The 25,188-nt window shown below is 42.3% G+C and overlaps 1 protein-coding gene across 2 annotated transcripts in view; it reads right to left on the bottom strand.

Moving 5' to 3' along the window:
- The window catches only part of LOC124066828 (titin-like), a 70,916-nt gene extending 48,090 nt beyond the window's left edge, over window positions 1–22,826 (bottom strand). For both annotated transcript variants that reach the window (XM_046403603.1, XM_046403604.1), the window contains exons 1-23: window positions 22,530–22,826; window positions 16,336–16,439; window positions 15,557–15,760; window positions 14,111–14,398; window positions 13,189–13,277; window positions 12,795–13,015; window positions 12,390–12,618; window positions 10,413–10,673; window positions 9,848–9,961; window positions 8,808–9,068; window positions 8,102–8,164; window positions 7,751–8,009; window positions 7,485–7,554; window positions 7,083–7,292; window positions 6,321–6,463; window positions 5,530–5,675; window positions 4,923–5,150; window positions 4,547–4,788; window positions 4,227–4,459; window positions 3,980–4,144; window positions 3,718–3,886; window positions 672–2,368; window positions 302–580 (exon numbers count right to left, since the gene is read on the bottom strand). In XM_046403603.1, the coding sequence (XP_046259559.1) occupies window positions 302–580; window positions 672–2,368; window positions 3,718–3,886; window positions 3,980–4,144; window positions 4,227–4,459; window positions 4,547–4,788; window positions 4,923–5,150; window positions 5,530–5,675; window positions 6,321–6,463; window positions 7,083–7,292; window positions 7,485–7,554; window positions 7,751–8,009; window positions 8,102–8,164; window positions 8,808–9,068; window positions 9,848–9,961; window positions 10,413–10,673; window positions 12,390–12,618; window positions 12,795–13,015; window positions 13,189–13,277; window positions 14,111–14,398; window positions 15,557–15,760; window positions 16,336–16,426 (5,662 nt within the window). In that variant the 5' untranslated portion in view covers window positions 16,427–16,439; window positions 22,530–22,826. The remainder of the gene's footprint in view (window positions 1–301; window positions 581–671; window positions 2,369–3,717; window positions 3,887–3,979; window positions 4,145–4,226; window positions 4,460–4,546; window positions 4,789–4,922; window positions 5,151–5,529; window positions 5,676–6,320; window positions 6,464–7,082; window positions 7,293–7,484; window positions 7,555–7,750; window positions 8,010–8,101; window positions 8,165–8,807; window positions 9,069–9,847; window positions 9,962–10,412; window positions 10,674–12,389; window positions 12,619–12,794; window positions 13,016–13,188; window positions 13,278–14,110; window positions 14,399–15,556; window positions 15,761–16,335; window positions 16,440–22,529) is intronic.
- Window positions 22,827–25,188: the final 2,362 nt, after the last annotated feature.

Below are 25,188 nucleotides of genomic sequence, written 5' to 3'. Positions count from 1 at the left end.
CAGCCACTTCCTGTAATATGAAAGGGGCTTATATTTTGAAAATCTGTGTGTGTGTGTATGCGTGTCTCTGTGTGGTCATATATGCATGTCGTTGTGTGTGTATCTTGTTAATATACACTGGGTGTCCATTGGGCTCCATGTGTTAGTAGTGGGAGCAGCCTTCGCCTGTGCATTAAGCAAACATTAAGCAAACATGGCCCACTAATAATTTCAATGAAAAGTCAATCACAGATGTTCAAAGATTATTTTACACAACAAAACAACAATATTTGAGATAAATTTTCTGCATGACTAAACTCACCTTCAACATTGAGTTTGGCAGTTGTTCTGACATTATCATCTACAACCATGCAGCTGAATTCTGCGTCATCCTTTAGGTCAATCATGAGCACTGACAGGAAGTGAACCTTTCTGTCAGAGTGCATCCTGTATTTGTCTCCAGAGAAGATCTCCACATTATTCTTCAGCCATTTGACCTTGACAAAGGGCTCATTGGTTTCACACTCAAAGGTAGCCATGGTGTCCTTCTCCTTTGCATTGATGTCCTCCAGTTTCTGTGTGAAGGTGATGACTTGCTTCGCTGTAAAGATGACAACAAAAGATTTGTTTAAAACTACACAATTCAGATAGAGAATTACATGTAAATTGTACAAAGACCAGAGTTATGTTACCTTGCACTAGCAGGAAAGCGTGGCTTGAAGTCTCTCCAGCAGTGTTTGAAGCTTTAACCATGATGCTAGCCGAATCCTCTGCTGTGACATCTCTGATCACCAGCTCACACACATGATCCTCCGGCCAGTACCAGTAAATACGATCAGACTTCTCCAGCTGAACACCGTTTTTAAACCACTGGCACACAGGTTCTGGTCTACCAATGACTCTGACTCTGAACTTGACTTCGTCACCCTGTGCAACTGTCTGGCTGGTGATACGCTCCAGGATCTTGGGAGCTTCCATGCTGGCTGAAAGCTTTACTCGTTCTGGTTTTAGAGGTTTAGCGGTAACCCTTTGGCGCTCCTCCTCCTTCTTCTTCTCAGCCTCTTCCTTCTCCTTGGCATGGTGAAGCAGCTCCTCCTTTGTTTTCCTCAGCAGATCTTCATAGGATTCATCCCTCTTTCGTGTCTTGAGTTCTACTGCAGTGATGGACTCGTAATAACCTTCTTCTGTCCTGCGCTTGAACTTGCCTCTCAGCTCCTCTGACTCCTCTGTGGCTTTCTCATGGACAATTCTCTGGGTCTTCTTGAGCTTCACCACCTCTTTTACCTGAGAGTCCTCTGCAGGTTTCTCAGCCTTCACCACCTCAAATGGTGTTTTTCCAGGTTCAAGGGTGGTCTCAGGGGCCTTTGCCTCAGGAGCACGGCGCAGATGAGTTCTGAAATCCTCTTTCTGTTGAATATCCAGCTTCACAGTGTGCTCTGCTGAGCCCAGGTTGTTGTCGGCCACCACTTTGACCTCTCCTGAATCATAAGATTTGATTTCAGTGATCTCCAGGTAGTAAATACCATCATACCGAAGTCTGTATCGCTTGCTTTTGCGGATAAGTTGTCCGTTGAGATACCAGTTAACTTTTGGTGCAGGATAACCCGTCACTCTGCAGCGGAATCGTGCTGTGTCACCTTCCACAACTCTGACTGGTTCAGGAAGAAGGACAATCTCAGGTTTCATTTTCTCAGTTTCTTCTTCGGCAGTGACTCCATAGGGTCCTCCCTCGTGAGCCAAGCGTTCCATTTCATCAATTCGGTGTGCCCCCTTTCTGCCTTCAGGAAGCTGTGTTTCCTCAACAAGGCCCTTCTCGTCCTTGACAACCAAGGTAGCTGAGGTCTGGTCGACGCCGTACTTGTTAGTAGCTCTGCAGGTGATCACACCACTGTCTCTAGCATAAGCAACTTCATAGTCAAGACTGCAGTAACCAAATTCGTTTATCATGTGCAACCTGTTGGCAGCTTCCAGAGGTTTGCCATCATGCAGCCACTCCACCACTATGGTAGGGTCACCAATAGGAGTCAGTCGGCACTCAAAATGAACTGGGCCAAAACGCTTCATGCGGACAGATGTCAGCTTCTTCTTGAACTGTGGTTTCTGCTGCTTCTCTTTGTCATAAAGGTCGCCTTCCTCCCATTGCTCTTGACCATATCGTAGATGAAGGGGCTCCACTTCTGGAGGGGTGATCTCCTTGGCTTTGTAGGTTCCTTTGGGAATAATGAGCTTCCTCTCTGGTTCAGGTTCAGCATAGTCCACCTCAACATTGACCCTACAGCGAGTGGTGTCTCTGCCTGCCTTGTTGATGGCAGTAGCTGTGTACCAGGCGCTGTCAGAACCAGCTGCTAGGGGTATCTGGAATTTGGCCTCTCCTTTCATTCCTTCAACTCTGGAACATAAATTTGTCACATTTTTAACCACAGTCATTGTTACAATACAAAAAAATTGTAACTATTTTGATGAGTACTGCACAGCCAGCATGCTAATTAAGTTAAGTGACTAATGAAGATACATAGACACACACACACACACACACACACACACATATATTATGTTTGTGTGTATGAGAGAGAGAGAGAGAGAGTGGGTGAGTGAGTGAGTGAGTGAAAGAGTTAAGAAAAGGAAGCTCTTCGCAATGCACAGAGGGTTCCACCGCAACACCAGCTCCCTGAGACTGTACACTAAGCGGAATGAGGGAGGTCAAGGACTAGTGAGTGTCAGAGCTACTGTCCAGGATGAAACAACAAAGATCCAGGATTACATCAGGAAGATGGCCCCCAGAGATGAACTGCTAAATTAATACCTCAGGCAGCAGAAACCTGGCAATCATGAGGAAGAAGAGGACAAACCATCATGGAGCAACAAGCTCCTGCACAGAGTGTACCACAAACAGATAGAAGAGTGGCTGATATGAAGAAAGCCTATCAATGGCTGGAGAAGGCTGAATTGAAGGACAGCACAGAAGCGCTAGTCATGGCAGCAAAAGGTCAGTAGAGACTGGGGTCTACCGCATCAGACAGGACCCCAGCTCCAGGTTGTTCAAAGGTCCCCCTGAGACAACTCGGTACATAACTGCTGAGTGTAAGATGCAGACAAGAACAACATAGATGGAACACTATGGCTGGCATAACATACAGGAGCATCTGCACTGAGTATGGGCTGGAAGTCCCAATGTCAGAATGGAAGATGCCCCGCAAAGTGGTTGAGAATAACCAAGTTAAGATCCTGTGGGACTTCCAGATCCAGACTGACAAAATGGTGGTGGAAAACGTTTGTCAACCACCACAATGTATGGGTATACATTGTGGTGGTTGACAAACAACACAAGAAGGCAGTAGTGATAGATGTAGCGACAGCAACATCAAAAAGAAGGAACATGAGAAGCTTTGAAAATACCAAGAGCTGAAAGAAGAGCTAGAAAAGCTGTGGAAAGTCAAAGTAACAGTGGGGCTGGTGGTAATAGGGGCACTGGGGGCTGTGACCTGCAAAGTATTAGAGTGGTTCCAGTAGATTCCACAGACAAAATCAGTGGTCTGTCCAGGAGACCACAGTGCTAGTAACAGCTAAGATACTGCACAGAACCCTCAAACTCCCAGAGCTTGAGGAAGACACACATCACGGGTGGAGAGGAATATATATATATATATTTGTGTGCATGTGTGTGTGGCCATTGCTAAGTCTATGCAAGCCCAACAGTGCTGAGGGTTTACTGTTAACACAGTTAACTATAAAACATACCTGATATTTGGGTGCTTGTGTGGTGTAATAATATCACTGTTTTTCAGCCAGACAATATCAGGCAGGGGATTTCCAATGGCTTTGACAGCCAGTTCAACAAGAGTGCCCTGCTTTACACTGATGTTCTTCAGTTTCTCAGTGAACTGGGGGCGCACCAAGGTTTCTTTAGCTGAAAAACAAAGAAGTCATCAAGAAACATTCAAGTCATCAAATTTTAATTACTATCCTCTTCATCAATGTGAGCTGCATCATCAGTGGTTACCATCAACTGTGAGGGTGATGGTAATGGATGACCGTCCAGCTCTGTTCTGAGCGATGACTGTCCACTCTCCAGAATCCTGTGGCATGGCTGGGACAATGATCAGGGACTGTGTACCATCTTCTTTAACCACTATCTTGTGGGTGTAGTCGCTAACCACTTGTTGCCCTAAAGAGGCAAAAAAACACATTTTGATTACGGTGAGGCAAAAAAATCTTATTCAAGAACACTTGAATAATGTGTCTCTCACCATTGTGGAACCAGTATGTGTCAGGCATCGGTCTTCCAACGACTTTCAGGTCAAATCTGGCAGTTTGCCCCTCAGAACATTTACATGAGGAAGGTTTCATGACAAACACAGGCTTGTAGAGCCTTTCCAGCTGACTCTCATCTGTCTCATCAAGTCGGCGAGCTGGAGAACGTCCAGGTGAACGGCTGGGAGATCGGCCAGGAGAGCGACTCAGAGAACGAGGAGATGTTGATCTGAAGAAGAAGCAGAGGTGTCAATACCCAGGTGTCCACATTTCTGCCCTTCAGAGGTGTTTCTTAGACCTTTGAGAGAGATCTTACCTGATCCTCTGCATTGCCGGCTGTGGTGTGTATCTCTGAGGTGTTCCAGCTCTGGATGGCTCCACGTAGAGCTTGCCAGAGCTGACAGCATTTCCTTTAATGTTGGTGGCAAAGGCAGTGTACACGCCTTCATCCTCTGGCAGAACCACGGGCAAACGCAGGCTGGCTCGTCCATCCTGAAGAACTTCCATCTGGTAATGGTCACCAGGCCTAATTCGCTGGCCATCTTTGAACCAGGCAATCTGGAGAAGACAAAATGTCATTGTAAGACCACTTTGGATACAAATGTAAATGCACGAAATGCAAATTAACATGAACATTTCAATTAGTTCCACAGAGGCAATTTAACGGAAACCTAATTCTTAAAATTCAATACCTTGGGGAGCGGCATTCCAGCCATCTTGCAGTGGAAAGTGACACCCATTCCTGCCATAATCCTGTAGTTTTTTACAGGAATGTCAAAGGTAGACTGCACGGCCTCATTGGGGGTGGCTGTCACCATCAGTTCTCCATCTTCTGTCACTATCTCTTTGTAGGTAATCTTCATAATATTAAGTTCAATCTCCTGGATGATCCTCTGCTCAATAGCAGAAAGATGGAATTCCTGCAGATGAAATGAGAAGTTAGGGGTGTGACCATAATGCATGAGTCATTGTTTCTTGTTGTTACTGTCAATCAATCATCATCTAATTATTGTTGGATGATTATTCAAATACTGGAAAAGCCTATCTGTCAAGTAATGCCAAGAAGTGCCAGGGTTAGAGTTAGAAATGGAAAAAAATACTGCAAATTACTCAATTAGGGATATTTCCATTATTCAAACCAATAACTCCTCTTTTTCACACTTGCTTGTGGGTTACATACACAAAAAGACCCCCTGCTGGGTTAATCAGGTCATACAGAGTTCGAGGTTCCCTTGACATACTAAGATTGTCCAAAACCAGTACAAGACGGTCTCCATACATGGTCAACGATGCACTGACCTGTCCAGAGATGATGGTGGTGGTCATCTGTTCTATTGTTGTAATGAGAACAGGAGGGACGTCTCCCAGTTTGGGCTCCTGCACCACAGCTGTCACTTCAGTCTTAAAGGTTTCCTCCTGTTTCTTCATGTAGGCTTCGTATTCCTCTGTTGGTGAAAAAGTATATAATGTTAAGTGAGCTCAGGCATCTTATTTCATTGACTGAACGCGCACCAGAGAAGCATCAGTTTTCTGTGATTCTTCTCTGAATCTGACTTAATTTCTTCTTCTGCTGGATCTCTTCTTCTTTGCCCTCTTGTCTTCCTCTAATAGGAGGGTAGATCGTAATGATGCAGATACTTGTGTAGGAGCCGCATTTAGTGTTTATTTCTATTTGCTTATATTTTTCTTTTTTCTTTTGAGAGAGTGCGCCCCCTGCAGGAAGCATGGGTGCAAACCTATAAATTGGAGTGCATGCAGCACAATGGGGGAGAAGGCAGACCAGCTGAAACTCATTTTGACCTCGGCCAGTCTCAGCCCTGCCGCAGCCCAAGCAGAAGGCCTGCTTGAAGCTATTTCTTAAGATTTGAGCAGTTTAATTACTTCCTTTTTTTATTTTATATTTATTTGAAATAAAACAAGTCAACGACATCAACTATCTGTGGGTTCATTTAATTTTTTGTTCTTCTCTGTGAAAGCTGTGAGTCAATACCAACTGTCTGCTCTCTTCAAAGTGGTGAGAACAAAAGATAATAGGAAATCAAGCTATAGGAAAAGTTGTAACCCTTTATTTTTGCTGTTACATCATGTACCTTCTTCCAGCAGACCAACGGAGGCTGAGGCCTCTCCGAGCTGGTTCTTGGCAAAGACGCAGTATTCTCCAGCATCATCAGCGAAGGTCATAGAGATCTCCAACTTGCATTCTCCAGTGTCCTTCTTGTAAGCAACTTTGTATCTAAGAGACAATGGAGGGGAAAGAGAATGTTAAGTGCCATTCAATGTGACCATTACATCCTATAGACGATCTATCTATTCTTACAGTCTTGCCATAAATGGAGCTACAAATGTGGTGGGCGGAGTACCCAGAGAAAACCCATGCGGGCACAGGAAGAACATGCAAACTCCCGGACCGGGATTCAAACCCGGAACCCTCTTGCTGTGAGACAACAGTGCACACCAGCATGCACATTTCATTTTAATTTTCCTGGTGGATTTTTGAAATGTGGTATTAGAACAAACATTAAGATTGTCATTTTGTTTTATACTGATCTATATACTGGTCTCTCAAACATTAAGTTGCCAAAAATGAGAATCACTTTTGGATTTCTTGTTAGAGCTCATTTTTGGTGCAAGCAGGCAGGGAAAGAGATGAAGGATTGCATAAAACAAAGACAATCAAGGGATCATCAGTTAATCAAAATGTATTCCGGTGATGACTGATGAGCAAGCCCAAAACATGTGAGGGAGAGGAATGGAAGAACAATGACTATACAAATTATGAGAAAAATTAAGCATATTTCCATTGTTCAAACTGAATCAATAACCTGACGAGTAGTTTTAAAGATGTGACACACCTGTAACCAGTAGTGAGTGGCACACCACTCTTCTTCCAGATGATGTGTGGTTTGGGGCTTCCTCCAACCTGGCATTCAAAAACAACACTTCCTCCTTCCACCAGCTTCTGGATGGTTGGCTTCTTGATGAAGAAGGGAGCTGTGGCAGCAGTATCTGACTCGGCTACAGTCACCTGAGACACAGTCTCTTCTTTGACTTCTTCGGTTACTCTGGAAATACAAATCTCCTTTCAGGACTGAACTGTACTGCCAGCTTTTTCAAGTTTCAATAATTTAATAACAAAGAATCTGTAGAAGTCTTTCTTGAGTTAGATTTTAATCACTATTGAGCAGGTAGGCTGAGTTTGTCAACCTGGATTATTGACTTATATTGATAACTTAAGATGAGTGTGATCAACTCACAATTTCTCAGCAGTTTCAATTTGTTCAGTATGAACAGCAATCTCCTCTCTGCTCTCGATGTCCTCAGACACTGGAGGAGAAACACAGCAAAGAGATGCAGGCCTTAGCAAAGAGCAAAATAGAAACTGAAAACAGAAGCAGCCCTACAATGAAACCCTGGGGAACTTAAAAAGTAGTTGCACATCCAAAAAGACAGTGGAAACATCCTTGTTTGATGTTTTTGTTTATTAATGATTTTTTTCTCCTCTTTTACTGTTCATACTGACCCTGGACCAGTAGGTAGCAGGAAGTGCTGACAGTTCCGGCCTCATTTGTGGCGGTGCAGGTGAAGCGTCCACTGTCTTCAGCGAATGCCTCACGGATCACCAGCTGGGCAAGTCCATTATCATAGCTAATGTGGAAATCAATGGAGCTCTCAATCTTGTAGTCCTCTCTGAACCACATAATCACGGGTGTGGGGTGACCACTGATCTTACACTCCAGGGTCACTGATTCGCCCTCTGTCACATTTGTGTTCTTCAAGCCCTACAGACACAAAGCACAACACTTTCAGAAGGTGTCCCTTTCCCAAAGAGGCATAACTATATTTGGTGATTTGAGGGAAAACAGACACTTACAGACACCAGTGTGGGTGGGACTGCACCACCTATTTCAGAAGGTACAGCTGCTGCCTCCACCACCTGTTGTATAGTCAGAGATATGTTAGACCACTAAGGATTACCAAAGAATAAAAAAACAAAACATGACATGAACACAACATATGACAAGACTTTGAACAAATAAAGAAGAGACACAGCACAGAAAGACAGTGTGAAATCTGGATGGAATAAAGAGGTGACAGTAAGGTGGTCAACCGCAACAATGAGCATGTTTTTATGGGAGAGACATCAAATCCTGGATTTTCACAGAAATCAAGAAAACCAGACTAAAATTAAGGTTAAGTAGTGGTCCCTAATGGCTGCACTGTTATATTCCACAATATAAAATAATATATATTTATTATATAGCAGTTATTTTAATTTAATGAATAGTGGAAATAAAAATGTAATGTTAAAGTAAAAATCAAGAAGTTTCACACTCTGGGAAGGATGGAAATTGATGGAAATTCAGCACTTTTGATATTTCTTGTGTAAAAAAGATTTTTTTTTTCATCAAAAATATTCGTAATCTTCTGGGGATCATTAATATCCACAACAAAATTCTGTCATGGACAGACAAGAAAATCATTTGTTACTACTTTTTGTATAGAAACTATCTGACTGTGACTTGCTTATCAGGTTTTCTTGTCCTGCTCAGATCCAGCTCACTAAACTAGTTACAAACCTGGGCTCCCCTGTCATCATAAATTCTGTCCATGCCCCCCGAATACACCAGGCCCGTCTGTAACTCAGTGCCAAAATGACTCTGATATTTCTCAGTGAAGTCTTTGAACGGTGGATGAACGGGCTCTGGGGTCTCTTTGGTTCCTGATACCCTGCCAGACAGACTGGGAGACTTGACCGGCTTGATGATCTTTCTAGTTGTGGCAGAGGATGAAGATAGCTCTCTCTGAAGAGTGGCGATAGCCGAGCCGGCAATGGAAACCTGACCAGCCCAAAAAGGAGGAACGCTCACACCATCATCAAAATCTTACGTCAGTTTGTTTTAAAGATTGATGTTAAACCACAGCACAGGGAGGGATCTATGGTTAGTTTTATTACAACTACGACAGAGTAAAATTAAGGGAACTGAGTAAATAAAAACAAGGTTAAAGGTGGATTTATTTTGTTATTATACAGACATTATTTCATCACTGCTACACTACGGTCCACAACAAGTTTGCATTTCAGGCGAGCAGTAATAACCAAATGACCATTAAACCCTCTCAGAAACAGCCAAACTGTCCAATCACAGTGCGTAACAGATCTACTCTGATCTAATTCAATCTACTAACGTTAGGTTGCTCAGCTAAATAGCTTACTGCCTACAGTAGCAAAGAAGTATTTCTTCCAAATCCATGGGTTGGCATATGACGACGATGATGATGATATCTAAGTACATTATTTTGTAGCTCAGTCCTGATCAGAGTGTAAAGTAATGTTAGCAGCTCTGTCCTGATCTTCATTTTATTTATATTTAAAACTTATCTGCAGACAAAGTTTTTAACCAATTTGGTAGTTAGCGTCAGCAAACTAGCTAGCCAGCCAGATGTGACAAAAGCTGCCGACAAAGCAGACAAAAGTGATGGTCGTCAACTAGAAATGAAAAGTGAGATTCAAATTTAATATGAATTACGGTATTGTGTCTCGGTTTATATGTGTCTGGTTTAGTCCCCACTCTACGTAGGTTATTGTCGACTGCTTGCCTGATGTTGCCTCTCTTACCTCGGATCTAGACTCATGTTTTGGGAGAGAAACTTTAGCAACTGTGAAATGTGGAACTGGAGACGATGCGAGACCAGTGGACACATGGGAGGAGATTTCTGTCACTCTCTGAATCTGGAGTAACCAACAGAGTTCACAGAGTTCAGTTCAGTAAAAATAATGATGTGGTTATCAAGAGAATAATCTTTTTTCAAAAATTATGTTAAAACACTGGCAAATAAATTTGATAGTTTTGAATAAATTTTACTGATTTGTTGACAGAATGCCAATATTTTACAGTCTGGTATCACCTGGGAGTCATCATCTCTGTGGACATTTGAGAGTCTGTAGCTGTTTATTTGTATGTAAACACCAGAGAGTATTTTAGAAAAATAACAAGACCAGAACTAATAGGCACAATAGATAATCAGAATGTTGTGATACAAAATAGTTTGCCAGTGCAGTACAAAAATCTGTATATAACAACAGTGCTTTGAAACGGACTGAGTTAACGGGATAATTTGGTCTAATCCTTTGTTAATTTTTGATAATCGATAATTTTCTTGGCAGCAGAGGCCTGGCTAACCTGAGGCAGGGTTGATTCAGTAAACTCCTGAGCAGCGGTAAGCATTTGGCCAGACTGCGTTCCTGCTGTTGTCCTTTCGGCTCGATATTGTTGGTCAACAGCCATGGCAGCTACAGCCTGCTGCCTTAACTCTGTCTCTACAGCCTCTGCCTTCTCCTCATCGGCTCCACCGCCCTTGACATGCACAGGCTGACGGACCCGAGCCAGATCAACGGCGGCCACCACCGTGGCCACCGCCCCAGCTCTTTTTTCTCCCACAGCCTGGAGACACAACCAGCAACACAAAAATCTGAGGACATCCATGGCAGGACAGCAGGAAAGAAACAGGCAGGGGATTGAGAAAGTCTGCATTTAGCAGTTATTGCCCTCAAATTAGAGCTAACTTTATATCTGTGACCTGTTAGCTTTAAGCTCACACTGGTCACAGAATATGTACATAACTACTGAGTACATTTGCAACACCCTTTGACAAGGTTTACTGCTTTTAACCAAATAATCTGGAGACATTAATAATTTAGAAAGAAATGATCATGTGAGTACATGTATATCACATGCTCATCTGTTGACATGCGACTGATACAACACTAAAATGAGCTGTTGTCGATAAAGAGCGACATGAATGAAGTAGAAGTGCTGAAAATTAAGACAACTGAAGTGGAAACCACAACCTCGTGGCAGCAAAAACTCAAAAATAGTGGCAGTGAAAGTGTTAAAAAGAAAAAAAAAAGATTAGGCTGCTGAAGATTCCTGCACATGTTGCTTACAATTGCTGTAACACCACTCTTCACTGTCAAGGTTATGAAATCTGAATGTTTCTACAGTTGAACTGTGGTGGGTCTGAAACAGGTGAGAGTCTTTGTGATTAAAGAAAGAGGACAGCTCTCTACGGACGCATGAAGGAGTAAAACAAATCTCCTTGTCTTCATTGCTTACATCGTCTGATGTCTCCTCATGAAAGTTTATACCGTTGGTGGACTCCTGCTCTTCCTCGACTGAAGACATCATATCATCAAAAGCTTCATAAGTTTAGCCTGTGTTGAACTATGTTGTTGTATGGTATTGATCGAAGTATGAGTCGTCCTGACGAAAGTTATGGTCACATGATGTCATCTACTTGTGACTTGTAACGTTGTCCCATCCCTCAGCATTCTGGGTAAAACTCGTGTCATCTGGCATTCCAGATGAGTCTAACTATATTTTGAGGCTAATAACCAAATCAAAAGAAGGCCAAAGGATGATGATTCATACTGTCCAAAAAGTTTATAAGAGAACTTGCGAAAAAGTGTCACAAACCAAGGTTGACAAAAAAAACATTCATACTGATATGAAAAAATATGAAGAAATGTGGAAGAAGTGAACTGTAGAAGTGTAGGATGGAGCTTTGTGGATGACCTGAAAGAGAGAATCTTTCAAGCCAAGCTTAATGAACCTTTTCAGTCTCAGGCTGTTTGGAAATACGCTATTTAATAAAAATGTGAAACACAAATTGTGGAAATGGAAAAGTACGTGTAAAAGTGTATCCAGCCCGTCTAGCAAGGGATCCACAGGAAGACTTTGATGGCTCCTGGTCTGTTTGATGTGGGCATGCCGTTCAGAATACAAGTCAGGGTTTCATAGTGATTCGTCAGAGAGTTTTTAAGGAAACATGTTAATCATATAACGACAGAACAATAAAAAAGATTATGGTGTACCGTTTACACGCATGAGTACAGGTAAAACAGAAGGTCAACCTTCACATCCAGGAGCAATTTGTTCAACAAAAGGGGGGACAGTTTACAGGACAATTATTAAGTTAGCGATACGGCACCAACCTAAATTGTAAAATTTTGTAAACTTTTGGACCAAAATAGAAAACTGAGTGTTTGGGTGTTTCTTACTAAATTCAGTTTTTGAGAATTGGATCTAACGCTGTCCATCCTCCTGGTTTCTCAAACTGCTCCCTGGACTCGTTAACCACCAGATGGTGGTGTCCCTCACCTCTTTGACACCAGTGACCTGCTGCTCCCAGCGCTGCTCCTGGCCCAGCTGAGTGATGGTGCTGCTGCTCATACTGGTCATGCTGGTGTAACTGGTCTCTGCCACGTAGTCTCCCTGTTTCCAGGGTGGCAGGATATCGGTGCCGGCAGCCACTTGTCTGCGTGCAGTGACGGGCGATTTGACCGGCCTGATGGGGGAGACTGAGAGTCTTGAAGTGGGAGAGGCAGGCCTGGGGATGGGGGAAGGAGGTCACATGACAGGCCTGCAGAGGGCCTACCTCCGATAATACCATCACCCCACTCACTGATCTAAATTCACACTCTTCACTATAACCTTCAGCACATCCACATAAACTTTACTGTAAACTCTCTGAAAAATTAACATGCAACTAAAGGCTCCACCCACCTGACAGGTGTGGGTGTGGGCGCCTTCACATGTCTGACAGGTGACGGTGACTGCTGGCGTCCTCCAGTCACCTTGGCAACCAGTGAAGGCTGAGTCGGGGACTTAGATGTGGGTTTGGGAGGAACTCTGGGCGGAGTCTTGTGAGCAAGCTGCTGAGTCAGCTCAGCACCCTCCACCTGCATCTCCATCATGGTGGAAGCCTGGAAAGTGGCCTCCATCCTCTGAGGACAAACCATAAGAAGAGGGAAGAAGATCAGATCAGATCTAAATTAGATTAAGTGAGAATATAAGACATAAGACAGGGTGAAATTAAACTTGATTAAATACATAAGTTAAATGAGATTAAATCAGTTTGCGAATTAGCGTCAGATTCAGTTTCTGAAGACTTTCGTACCCTTTCCGCTCTGGTCTGATGGGTCTGTGAAATCTCAGATGTTGAAATCATGGTTGTCTTGGTTTTCTTTGCTGGAATGGCCTCTTCACCTGAACACACAGAGGTTTGCTTTACTGAGTAACATAGACTCAGCTGACTGCAGTATTAACTCTAGATGAATATTTTAATAGAATATATTTTCAAAGCATTTATTTACACACCTAAACACCTAATAATACTTGGACATGTTGGGCAGTTTCAGAATCATCTAGATGTTTCTTCTATGCTAAGCTAGGCAAAAAAAAAAAAAAAAAAAATTCTGTTTCTTTTTCGCTTTTCAAATTCAATTTTACTATTTTCTTGAGTTTTGGTGAAAACACCCAGAAAATCCTGGCAAAATAAACATTTGATGTTTTAAATCAAATTGAAATCTTTACATGCAGGTCAGCGAGAGGGGTTAATGGGAATACAGTGTTGACTCGAGCTTGATTCCCCTGTTTCCAGCTTTTGTGCTAAGCTAGGCTAATCATGTTGTGGATGTCTGTACTGAATGAAACTAATATCTGTTCGAAACACAGAACAAAAGGATTTACCAACACGTTGAGGAGCACCTCTGGTTGCTTGTCTGATAGCATGTCAAAATATCCACCAGCTAACGTAAACTAAGCGAACAGTTGAGAGTATGTTGGCAACCAAAGTCTGTGCTCTGGGGAAACAATTAGAATATTTTCAAACAAAAGTTGATATTAGTAGCTGATACGATTATTACTGTATTTGTGAGTATTTTAGCTGAATTTGCAGTGGCTGCAGTGGGTGATGTCTGTGTATAACATCTGACTCTGGGACACACAGCAGCAAGCAACACATTTTCTAAACTTCAGACTCATCTTTCACGTTTGAATTGCATCTTAACTTCCTACAACTGTTAAAAAGAGGGTCTCACCCTGAACCAGAAGTTCAGCGGTGGAGGTGGCCCGTCCGCTGCTGTTTGTGGCGGTCACAGAATATGTCCCAGAATCCTCTGGGAAGGCCTCGGCGATCAGCAGACTGTACAGGTCTCCCTCCTGGAGGATCCTGAAGTCGGCTGAGCTCTGGATCTCGGCTCCCTCTCTGTAGAACTTCACTGCAGGTGTTGGGATACCTGTCACTCGCACGTCCAGCCTCACCTGGCTGCCCTGTCTCACTGTCGAGCTCTGCAGTCTCTGAAGGAAGCTGGGGGGCGCCGTCTCCACTGGAGGGGATGATCATTGACAGATATAATGTCTTCATCTTCAACTTATTATGTCTACACTCAGACACCAGACAGTACTGACATGCTGGAATACTACTGGTTTCTGAATATGTACAATGAATATTTGACAGCATTACTAGTGTCACACTGGGTCTCAACAGGAGGTAATAATCAACACCTTAAAGTATCATTTCTGCTGATTTTGACTTTAGTTTAAAATGACATTAACGTGTATGTGTATATGTCTCTAAAGTCTCTCCAGCCAATCCAGAACGCTGCTGCATGATTACTCACAAGAACCAGCATGAGAGATCATATTTCTCCTGTTCTGGCTTCTCTACATTGGCTACCTATAAAATTCAGGATAGATTTTCAAATTCTCCTCTTCACATATAAAGCCCTGAACGGTCAGGCACCATCCTATCACAAAGAGATGATAGTTCCCTATTATCCCACCGGAGCTTTGTGTTCCAAAAATGCAGGGCTACTTGTGGTTCCTGGAGTCTTCAAAAGTAGATCGGGAACCAGAGCCTTTAATTATCAAGCTCCTCTACTGTGGAACCATCTTCCGGTTTCGGTCCGGGAGGCGGACACCCTCTCCACATTTAGTAGACTAAAAAGAGTCTACTGAGCTTCTCTCTCCTCCTCTAACTCTCCATTTACACACATTTATGTCCCATTAATGCATGTTACTAACTCAACTTCTTCCCTGGAGTCCTCGCCCCCCCATCCCCCTCTATGTCTCTCTCTCTGGCCGTCCACATTCAGTCGGGGTCTGCTTCGAGGTTTCCGCCTTCTAAAAGTCAGTGTTTCCTCTCCACTGTCACCAAGTGCTTGCTCAAGAGGGCAATGTTGGGTTCTCTGTGTTACAATTTAATAAAAAATTTCTCGACCTGCTCTAATTGGAAAGTGTCATGATTTAACTTTAGTTTTGTTGTCCTTATAAATAAAGAACTGAATGAATGAGTGGCAACAACATATTTACACTTTCGTATGCTTTCTTTCTTCATCTGGGGCCCACTTGGTCTTACTCGCGACTGACTGATCTTCAGTTTGCGTTTAAGATGCAATAAACACTAACAACCAGACTGGCAGCCGACATAGGAGCAGCTCCTTTCTGTGTAGTAGTTTTGCGTAAAGGTCTACCTGTTCTCTCACCTGTTACAAGCAGTTCAGCGGTGCTTGTGGCTTGTCCAGTGCCGTTGGTTGCTCTTACAGAATATCGTCCACTGTGTGCGGCGGTCACGGCGGGGATCCTCAGAACAGCGCGGCCGTCGCTGAACGAGATCTGAACGCCAGGTAGAGCGGCAGCAGAAAGAACCTGGCCATCACGGAACCAGCTCACCTCAGGAACTGGAGAACCTGCAGGGAGGAGAACAGCCAGAACCTGTGAGCTGTTTCAGTTTATTTCTATTAGACTTAAAACTTGCCTGAGTTGATTATCCTAATGGCTTTAAACTAAAAGTTGAAACAAAAGTGTAAATCATTTCAGAAAAAGTGCTGAATTGTTTTAGGAAATCTTGATTAAAGTTTGTGTGTTGGAATAAGAAATGTGACATTAAGTAAATTATATGAGGAAAAAAACTTCTTCTTTGGAAAAAGAAAAGCTCATCTTAACATTTTATTCTGCATTATTCAGAATAGGTGTGGAGTTGTATGTTGTACTGTTGGGTAGTTTAATTTATAACAAGACATCAAGTACTATTGATTATGATTTAAACCAATAATGTGAATCTGTAAAATATCAGCACAGTTGTAAATTTCCCCATTGCGTGACTATTAAAGGATTATCTTATCTTGCAGTTAGATAAAGGTAGTGCAGTTGTGTAATAGAAGTATAAACTATAAGAACATGGAAATATTCAAAGTACACCACTGATGATGAGTTTGAACCACTGAAACTTCATCCTTGTATAAATGTGAGAGCAGTTTCTTACCACTGACTTGAGCCTCGAACGTGGCGGCACTACCCTCCAGTGCCACGACGCTCTGCAGCGGCTGCGTGAACGTTGGTGCTTGTGTTGACATGATGCTTGGCACCCTGAAGACAAACACACAATTTTCATGTTAGTCGCCGTGCTGGAGATCATGGTTTTCTATTGTCCAGCCGTGTTCCCGGGTCGCAACCATCAGAGTGCTGTGACAGGTTTGACATCTCATGGTCTAATGATGTGTGAAAGCAGAGAGACAAATTTCCTCCAGCTCAACAAGGAGCTTATTTTATCCGACACCATCTTTCTTTAACATCGGAATCAGAATCAGAATCGTCTTTACTGCCATTGTAAGTGAAGAGGTTTCACATTACTAGGAATTTGTCTTGGTGATTGGTGCATACATAGAACATAACGAGTAACATATAATAGAAGAATAAAATAAAATAGAATAAGGTAAAACAAAAATAAAATAAGTAAAATAAGTATAATAAATATGGTTCTGGAGGTAGTCCAAAAGTGCAGTAGTGCAGGGTGGAGTATAGTGCAAGTGGGTGAGGTAAACAGTGTAAATGAACAGCAGGTGGATCATGACATGAGCACAGATCAGCGTCTGTACTGAAGTAACTAAAGTGCAGGGCAGCATGTTAGTTTAAACAGAACCAGACCTTCACTGCAGATCAGAAACGGACACATGAATCCTGAGCTGAGACAAAAGACCAACCTTTAACCTCTGAGATTATCATAGTTATTCACTGCACTGGTGATGCTGACAGAGGAAACAAGAACTGGAGAAGCTAACCACTAAGTGAAACACCCAACAGGAATCGACAGCTTCGAGCGGAGCTCACAGTCCCTGAAAGGTTCAAGTCACCTCTGCTTCTCATCTGTCGCATTCATGTTCACGTGTAAATAAAGTTCACATCAGTATCATCGATTTAAATGGGAATCTAGCATGAAAGCTGTGAAACTGAAAGCCAACTGACAGCAATCAAACATCTGCTGAGATTCATTAGCAGTCGTGTTCTAACTGGACATACGTTAATTCAGCTACAGAGAAGTGACTCTCGCATGCAGAAGGTTTTTGATGTTTTCTGTTCAGGTTTTTAATTTTGTACAGATTTAAAATCAGCTGACTGAAATGTACTGAACATCTCTTGCAGCTTCACTCAGCAGGTTTGAGTTTCAGAAATCACACTGGAGCTATAAATGTGAGCAGGCGGGGCATGTTGGAGGGCAGATGATGCTGACGGACGGCAGCAGCTGGAGGTCAGCTGCATGTTGGAGTCATTATCAGCAGCAGAAGAAGAAGAAGTAAAGGGCAAAGCAGAGTGAAAACTCTGATGCAAACTAACAGACAAACTTTTGTTTGTTTTTGTCTTTTCATCTTCTTTCATCTGGTTTCTTAATTTTTCTTCTTTTTATCATTAGAAATTTACTCATGTTTTAACAACTTTTAAACATTTTCTTGATCTTTTATCAGGAATATTGCATTTGTTTGGTTGGTTTTGTTACAGTAATTGAATTTCCTAGAACTCATGCAGAGTAACCTGTACGGATAATCAATAAGTAATAGTTGATTATTGACGAGACCTTGCTGTGACCTCCGTACAAAGCAGACTCAGCTCTTCCTGTGACCCCCCCCCCCCCCCCGACTTCAGACCAGGAGCCACTTTTAGCATCATTTGGTGTCTTCACTACCAACAGCTGTTCCCAGATCAGCTAAGCAAAACCATTTGTTCTCAGTATTGATTGATGACTTTGATCACCGAGCAAAAACTTTCAGGATTATTTGTTTTCATCTGTGTAACATTCAACCATTCATTTGAAATTAAGTAATTTTTAAATGAATTTCAGCTGTTCCAGATATTTTGTGTTGACAGAAAGAAGAAACGAAGAACAGAATGATTTAACTGTTTAGTAATTGTCAGGTTTCATTCCTCTATTCTTTTTCTGCTCTTCACCTCTTTTCACACAGGTTGTAATGCAGCGTACATAAATGTAATGTTCTGCATGAGGTGTATATTTAATATTTCTTTGACTTTTATCTTGGTCAGTTATATTTATAAATTATTCATTCCCTAAATTTTAATTAAAGTTTTCTGATTTTTTCAGTCAAATGTGACTGTGAAATCTGGCTCTAATTCAGTCTCTGTGTTGGCAGATTTTATGGCTTGTCAGCCAACAAATGTTTAAGTTAAAAATTACTTTTTAGTCTGAATCTTTATCATTTAAGGCAAGCAGAAATATTTCCTAAAGCTGATTGGTGAACTAACTGTTACAGTCAAAACCTGACCTGACGACCTACCAAGCGTCCAAACAGGAAGTCCTGATAAATACACCGAAAAAATTCTCAAGTCAGAAAAAAAAAGAAAAAAAAGAAAAACTGATTCACTTGTATTTAAAACTCTTAATAATCAGTTCTTTACTTGTAGACTTGTAGACATGTAAAGACAGTGAACTGGGTCATCAAAGGGAGACCTCATCTGTGTGAACAGGTCCAGGTGTGAACAGATCCCCCAAACCCAGTTTAAACGTTAGGTGTTAACCTGCCGACCAGTTTTTGGTCTTCACTAACAAACAGTGAAGAGTTCAATTCACTTAGGTCCAGTTTAAAGATTTGAGAAGGATAAAAATGATACCTGATGATAATTAATAATACTTTAAAAAGTACTTCACAAAAGAAGATGAAAAAGAAGAAATATTTGAGATAATCTTTAAGAAACAGAGCGAAATAAAATCCGAACTGACAACAGTCATGACAGACATACTGTGCAGTAAGAAGCTAAAACAAAACAGGATGGAAAGCATAAAAATAATGATTTAAATTCCATCATGTGATTCATGGGTTTACATCCTGCAACATTCCTCCGATTTACTTTTATTTTATTTGGGCCTAACTTGCGTACAAATCTTTTGATGTTTCTGTTCGTTTTCATCCTCTACTGTTTCTGAATGGAATTTCACATCACATATAACATCAGTCCAGAAGGAAAAATTACACATAAAGTATTTTAAATTGTCTCTGAATCACCAGAAATAACTTTATAATAAAAATTGAACTGATAAATCCATAAAATCTGAACGAATTAATATGACTGTCAGTATACTACAGTACCTGTAGTACTGCAGTATAACTGTTTCTTTTCCCATCGGTGATACAGTGATTTCAAAACTTTAGCGATAAAGTTTTAGAAGATCTTTATTGCCTGACAGAGAAAGAATGTTAGATAAATCAATCAATCATACGGTTATGTGATCAAATGAACAGATTTATCACTGATCTGACACTGGACATACAAGGCTTCCCTGACAGAAGATAGGAGATTTTCCTCTGACACCATCAGCAGTATTCTTACTTTACTGAAGAAGCTCATCTGAGTACTTCTACTACTAAAGCATCATTATTAAGAGAACTGCAATTCTCTGCTGTTTTATTACAATATTCCTGTTGCTGCAGGTGTGAACCCGTTTACTTTGCTTGAACTAAACCTTTCATTAAAAAAGTGACAGTCTGGTGATGTCATCAGCGTGACTCACGTGTGATTGGACGAACAGCCTGATGATGACAGGCCGATGACAGCTGATGACCTTTATTGCAACATGAAACAAAGCATGTGAGGCTAACTGACTGCAGAAAACACCCTGAAGTCAGTTTAACAAGATGTGAAGAAAAGTTTGGCAACATTAACAGAAGCTTGTGCTGCAGCTACAGTTTCCTTCGGGTTTCACAGTAAAGCTGCTGCGACTTGTGGTGACTGTGATTTATCCACAATAAGCAATACAAGCTTTTAACAGCACAAATAGAATCGCAGAACTCATAAGGTCATAAAACCTCAGCAGCGAAACATTATGGCATTAAAGACAAATGAGGACTAACATTTTCATAATGTTTAGTAAATTACATAAAATTAATTTTGGTTATTTCGTTTTTAGTAATGGCTGAAAAAGAAAATTAAGTTCTGTGACAGAAAGTCTAAGATTTAAAAGAAATTCGAGGATGGTAACATCACAAAGGACAAGTCTCTCTTCAAATCACTTCAAATCAATTGGAGCAGCTGACTGACTCCTTCAGTCCAATGAGGCTGATAATCAATAAGAATCAGTTACTTGCGACTCATTTTTGTGTTATTTTCTACTTTGAACGCCTCATCTGGACAGCTGGCCTTTTTTCAGTGCTGTGAGCTCGTTTGATGGGAAGATGTCGAGTTTCTCAGATCCTGTCTGTGGCTGACAGCCATTTGCACAGAACTGATCACACTCCAATCGATCAATCAACAACCAATACACACAACTTCACTCTGAAAACTCCCTCAGCATGTTGGAACAAACTCGGTTGATATTTAGAGATCAGAATCTGAGCGACAGATATGGCAGTGACCAAAAATAGACTCCCTGCCCCCCCACAGAGGTTGATTGACAGCCACCATGTGGCACATTGCTGCAGTGAACTGATAGCCTGCTGCTGATTCCCTTAAAAAGCCATCAGCTGCCCAGCTGACAGTCCACTCTCATGCTATCAGCGGCTATTCTTGGCTTTCCTCAGATCACTGCTGCACGCGGCCACGTCCAACTGAACCCACAAACATATAACACAAATTCACCAAAATCCTGATTCTTGACCTGTCGGTCTGATCAGAGTCCCTGTCAACCACATGAGTTAGCACAGCAGAGCCAAGTTACTCACTTGTTTCCACAAGGGTGCCTCAGACTGATGGGACGGAGCCCAGGCCACTCAACCCAGTCTCCTTATCCACAAAGATTTGTCCACAAAAATCCAAGATGAGAACGGTCGAGCCTCGAAAGACCCCCCCCCCCGACAAAAACAAAACTACACAGTGAAAGGCCGTGTAGTTTTGCTTTTCCTCCTGGCAGTCCCTCCACCCGAGGCAAGGCTGGGAATGCTCCAACTGCTCAGGAGGGCCCAGATGGTGCTGTAGGTCTTTATACCAGGGGGGACAACCTGCATCATCAGTACACCGACGCTCCCTATTGGCCGCTGGGACACCCAGGGGGGCATGATGGGACATGGCAGCCATTTATGCAACCTACACCCCGTCAGTCAGCCGTCAGCGTTGATCCAGCTTTGATTTGGATCGATCTGAGCTCGTCTGACGGCAGCTCTTTAAAAACCCACATGTGAGAATCCTATCAGTTAAATGAGTAAACGTGCAGAGGTTTGTGACAATTAAAGAGAAGACAGCAGCCGAGTCGTTAAATAACTGCTGACCAAAAGGGGATGGAGGCTGTCCCCGTCAGTCAAACCCACAACCCCTCCCCCGCCCAGCAGTTACAACACAGGAACAAACTGTCTGTTTACACTCGTCTTCTGCTTCATTTATGGATGCAGGGTGATTCATCAGCTTTTCTGTGAGTCTTCAGGCAACCCTGAGCACACAGCCAACAGCCTGCAGCTCCTACAGGCTTTGGTAACAGCGTTTGGTAACCATCACTCAGCTGTCAGCCGTCCATCATCCTTCCCTCCACCAGTAGGAAGTGAGTGCACAGATTTAGAAACAACAAACCAAAAATTCACAGTTGAGAAGACTGCAGCAGCAGGTTCAGTTAGGTTGAACTGTTTTATGAACTGATCGATTTTCTTTTATTATAAGTTCTTCTTTCTCTCTGTGTGAAGACATGTTCCTGTCTCTGTCTCCATGTAGTTCAGGCGTTGTGGACAGACGTCTCTGCTGAGTCACCTCGATTCAGGTGTCTTCATGTGATCTCACAGCAGCAGTCACGTTGTCACATGAAGTCGTCAATCCAGGATGAGCGTGTTCATATGACAGAAGAGGTGGCCACAGACAGCAGAGCGACTTATTTTAAAAAATAGATAAATGTGAAGATGGTAAACAAAGCTGCTAAATGCTGGATTGTGTGAATGTGTAAATCAGTTTTTTTAATATCACTGTTGTGTCAACAGGACATGATCTGACTGTGCTGACATTCTGAGTTATGTGTGTCCTCTTATGGGCTGTAGTTTTATTCTTTCAACTGTAACCTGTACTTTCATACTGTACAAGATTTCAGTTGCTTCAGTCAGCCTCTGCTGTGGTTCACAAAAACACAGCGAAACAATCAGGGCTAGGAAAGTCTGTTAGTAGAACGGACTGGACTACAGTCATCACCAGACCTGGCATCAGGCCTGTAATCCACATAATAGAAGACATAGAGGACGTTAATGTGGATCTCGAACTCACCTGCACAGAGTGATCAAGTTGAGCTGCAGTGAACTGAGACGTGGCTTCACTCACAGTTATGATGCAGACGTGAGGGGACGTCAGCAGAACAGCCTGGATCATTTAAAATTTATCACATTAAAATCTCCTGTGTCTTTCCTCCATGTTTCAGATGTTTCCCTGATCCAAACAAACAGCTCGACCTGAGGCTGCTGCAGAGCTTCATGATGAGCTGATCATGTGCATCAGGTGTGTCGGAGGAGGAGAAAATCTAAAACATGGAGGGAAGGAGGTCCCTTCACACTGACCAATGAGGTGTAAGACCAAACACTGACTCTACCAGAAAACATTCAGAGAGTTTGTGTAATTCATCAAGACAACATGAACACTTTAAATGAACTGGGCTGACATTATGGTGAAGGCTGTAACTTCACAGCATGTACAGCTGATTTCTTATGAATTTATCATAAATTTATTTCTTTCAAAGTTTTAAAAATTAGACTCAGCCCACAGAGAAAGTCTGTCTGGACTGGACCTTGGAACAAATGCTGCTCTGTGTCTGGGGCATGTGGGATCAAACCTTGGACAAATAAACATTTATGTTATTCAATTGATTTCATGAAGAAACAAATGTGTTTTTGTAATTAATCTGGATGTAACTTGAATGCAGTGTCCTTTGTAGAACAGCTGAGCTCTTCAGCCTTTAGTTATCAAGCTCCTCTACTATGGAACCATCTTCCGGTTTCGGTCCGGGAGGCGGACACCCTCTCTGTATTTAAGAGTAGACTTAAAACCTTCCTCTTTGATAAAGCTTATAGTTAGGGCTGGTTTAGGCTGGTCTCCAGTCATGCTGCTATAGACTCAGACTGATGTCCCATGATGCACTGAGCTTCTGTCTCCTCCTCTAACTCTCCTTCTGCACACATTGATGTCCCATTGATGCATGTCAATTTTATGTGCTTTTTCGTCTTTTTCTGCATTATTATTATTTCTACTATTACTACAACTGCTACTACTATGAAAGTCATGATTATTTATACTGTTATTGTCATTCCAGTACTCTGTTGTTATGCATCTCAGTCTATGTACCCGCCCACTCGCTCTCAAATCAAATGAAAGAGTTTGTTGTAGACCTGCTCTAATTGGAAAGTGTCATGTGACAACTGTTGTGTTGTTGTGAATTGGCGCTACATAAATAAATTGAATAGAATCAAGACACACAAGACGAACTGGAAGCACTGAGACTAAATGCACCTGGGAGAACAGGTGAAACTCATCTAGAGGGTGTGACACAGTGACAGGATGTTAGGGTGAACCCTTCAAAATAAAACAGGAACCAGCTAAACTAAAACCCAACACTCCTGACAGAGTGATGGATTGATGAAGAGCTACAGAGTTTATCACAGCTGGTTTCTCCTGAGTTCATGTCCGGAGTGAAAAACATCAGCACGTCTGTTCTGCTGTCTCTCTGTGGACCCTGAGTCCCCCCCACCGCCCACCCCCGAGGGGTTATTTCTGTCTGACACAGAAGGGGAGGGAAGGTGAGGAGGGGGGAGTTGGAGGTATGGAGGGGAGGGGTGGAGATACAGTGAAAAGGATAGGAGCACTGATGACACGTTTTAAAAACGTTCTTGTTTTACGTCCAAAAGGTTTTGAAAGAGTTGGACCTGCAGTGAGGTTAGGGTTTAAAATGAGCTCAGTTAAAGTCCACTTTTTGTTTTTCAGGTTTGCAACGAGTGTTCAAAGTTAGTTGGCTGGAAATACAACAAACCAGCACTGTACTTAAGTCCAAAGCTGATGTACTTGTCCTTAACTGGAGTATTTCCATTTTATATTATATTTATATTTGAAAGAGTAATACTGTGATTTTTCCTCCACTTCAACAGCTAGAATTACTTTGCAGATGTACAAAACATGTGATGGGAGGTAAACTGCTGCTGTGCTGGTGATGTTATTTTTGATGATGTTGGTGGTGGTAATGTTGGTGTTGGTGTTGGTGTTGGTGGTGGTTTTGGAGGCGCTGGCAGTTGATCCATTTCTGTCTCTGTCTTTTGGAGTTTTGTAACAGTCTCAGCTGGCAGCTCGGGTGTCAACAGAGTGAACAGCTGCTGAACACTAAATCCTGCTGAGGCTCCATTGGCCTTTAAATAGGGAGATCAGCTCAGAGCACCAGCGCCCTCCTCCAGCACTCAGAGGTACTGCAACACACAGACTTCAGATCTGCACAACACCAAAAACACACATTTTCAGGACAACGAATGACAGCCGTCCCCTGAGTTCCTGTTACCACACGGTCAGTCAGACAATAAAGAGAAACATGGCGTCAGCATCTGTGTGACCTGAAGCAAAGTTTGTTAGCACTGGAGATCAGGTGAGCTAAAACATTCACTTCTTTTATTCAACTATAAGTTATAAAGTTAAACTTATAAAGTGTGTAATAAAGTGTGTCAGCTCCAAAATATGTGAATCATCTTTAAAAAGTAAATCAAATTACAGCTACAACTGAACTGAACTGTCCAAACTTGAAGAGCCAGTCACTGCACAGCTCTGATCTGTCCAAAGATTTGATTTCTTGTCATCTTCATATATTTTAAAACATGTGGTCTGTTGCTGCCCCCTCCACCCACCTCCGCCCACAACCCATTGCCTTCAGCTCCATCTTGCCTGCAGGACGTACCAC

The sequence above is a fragment of the Scatophagus argus genome, chromosome 11, assembly GCF_020382885.2.
Source record: "Scatophagus argus isolate fScaArg1 chromosome 11, fScaArg1.pri, whole genome shotgun sequence".
Classification (NCBI taxonomy): Eukaryota; Metazoa; Chordata; class Actinopteri; family Scatophagidae; genus Scatophagus; species Scatophagus argus.
The sequence above is the reverse complement of the archived record's forward strand: the minus strand, read 5'-3'. Positions and strand labels throughout refer to the sequence as shown.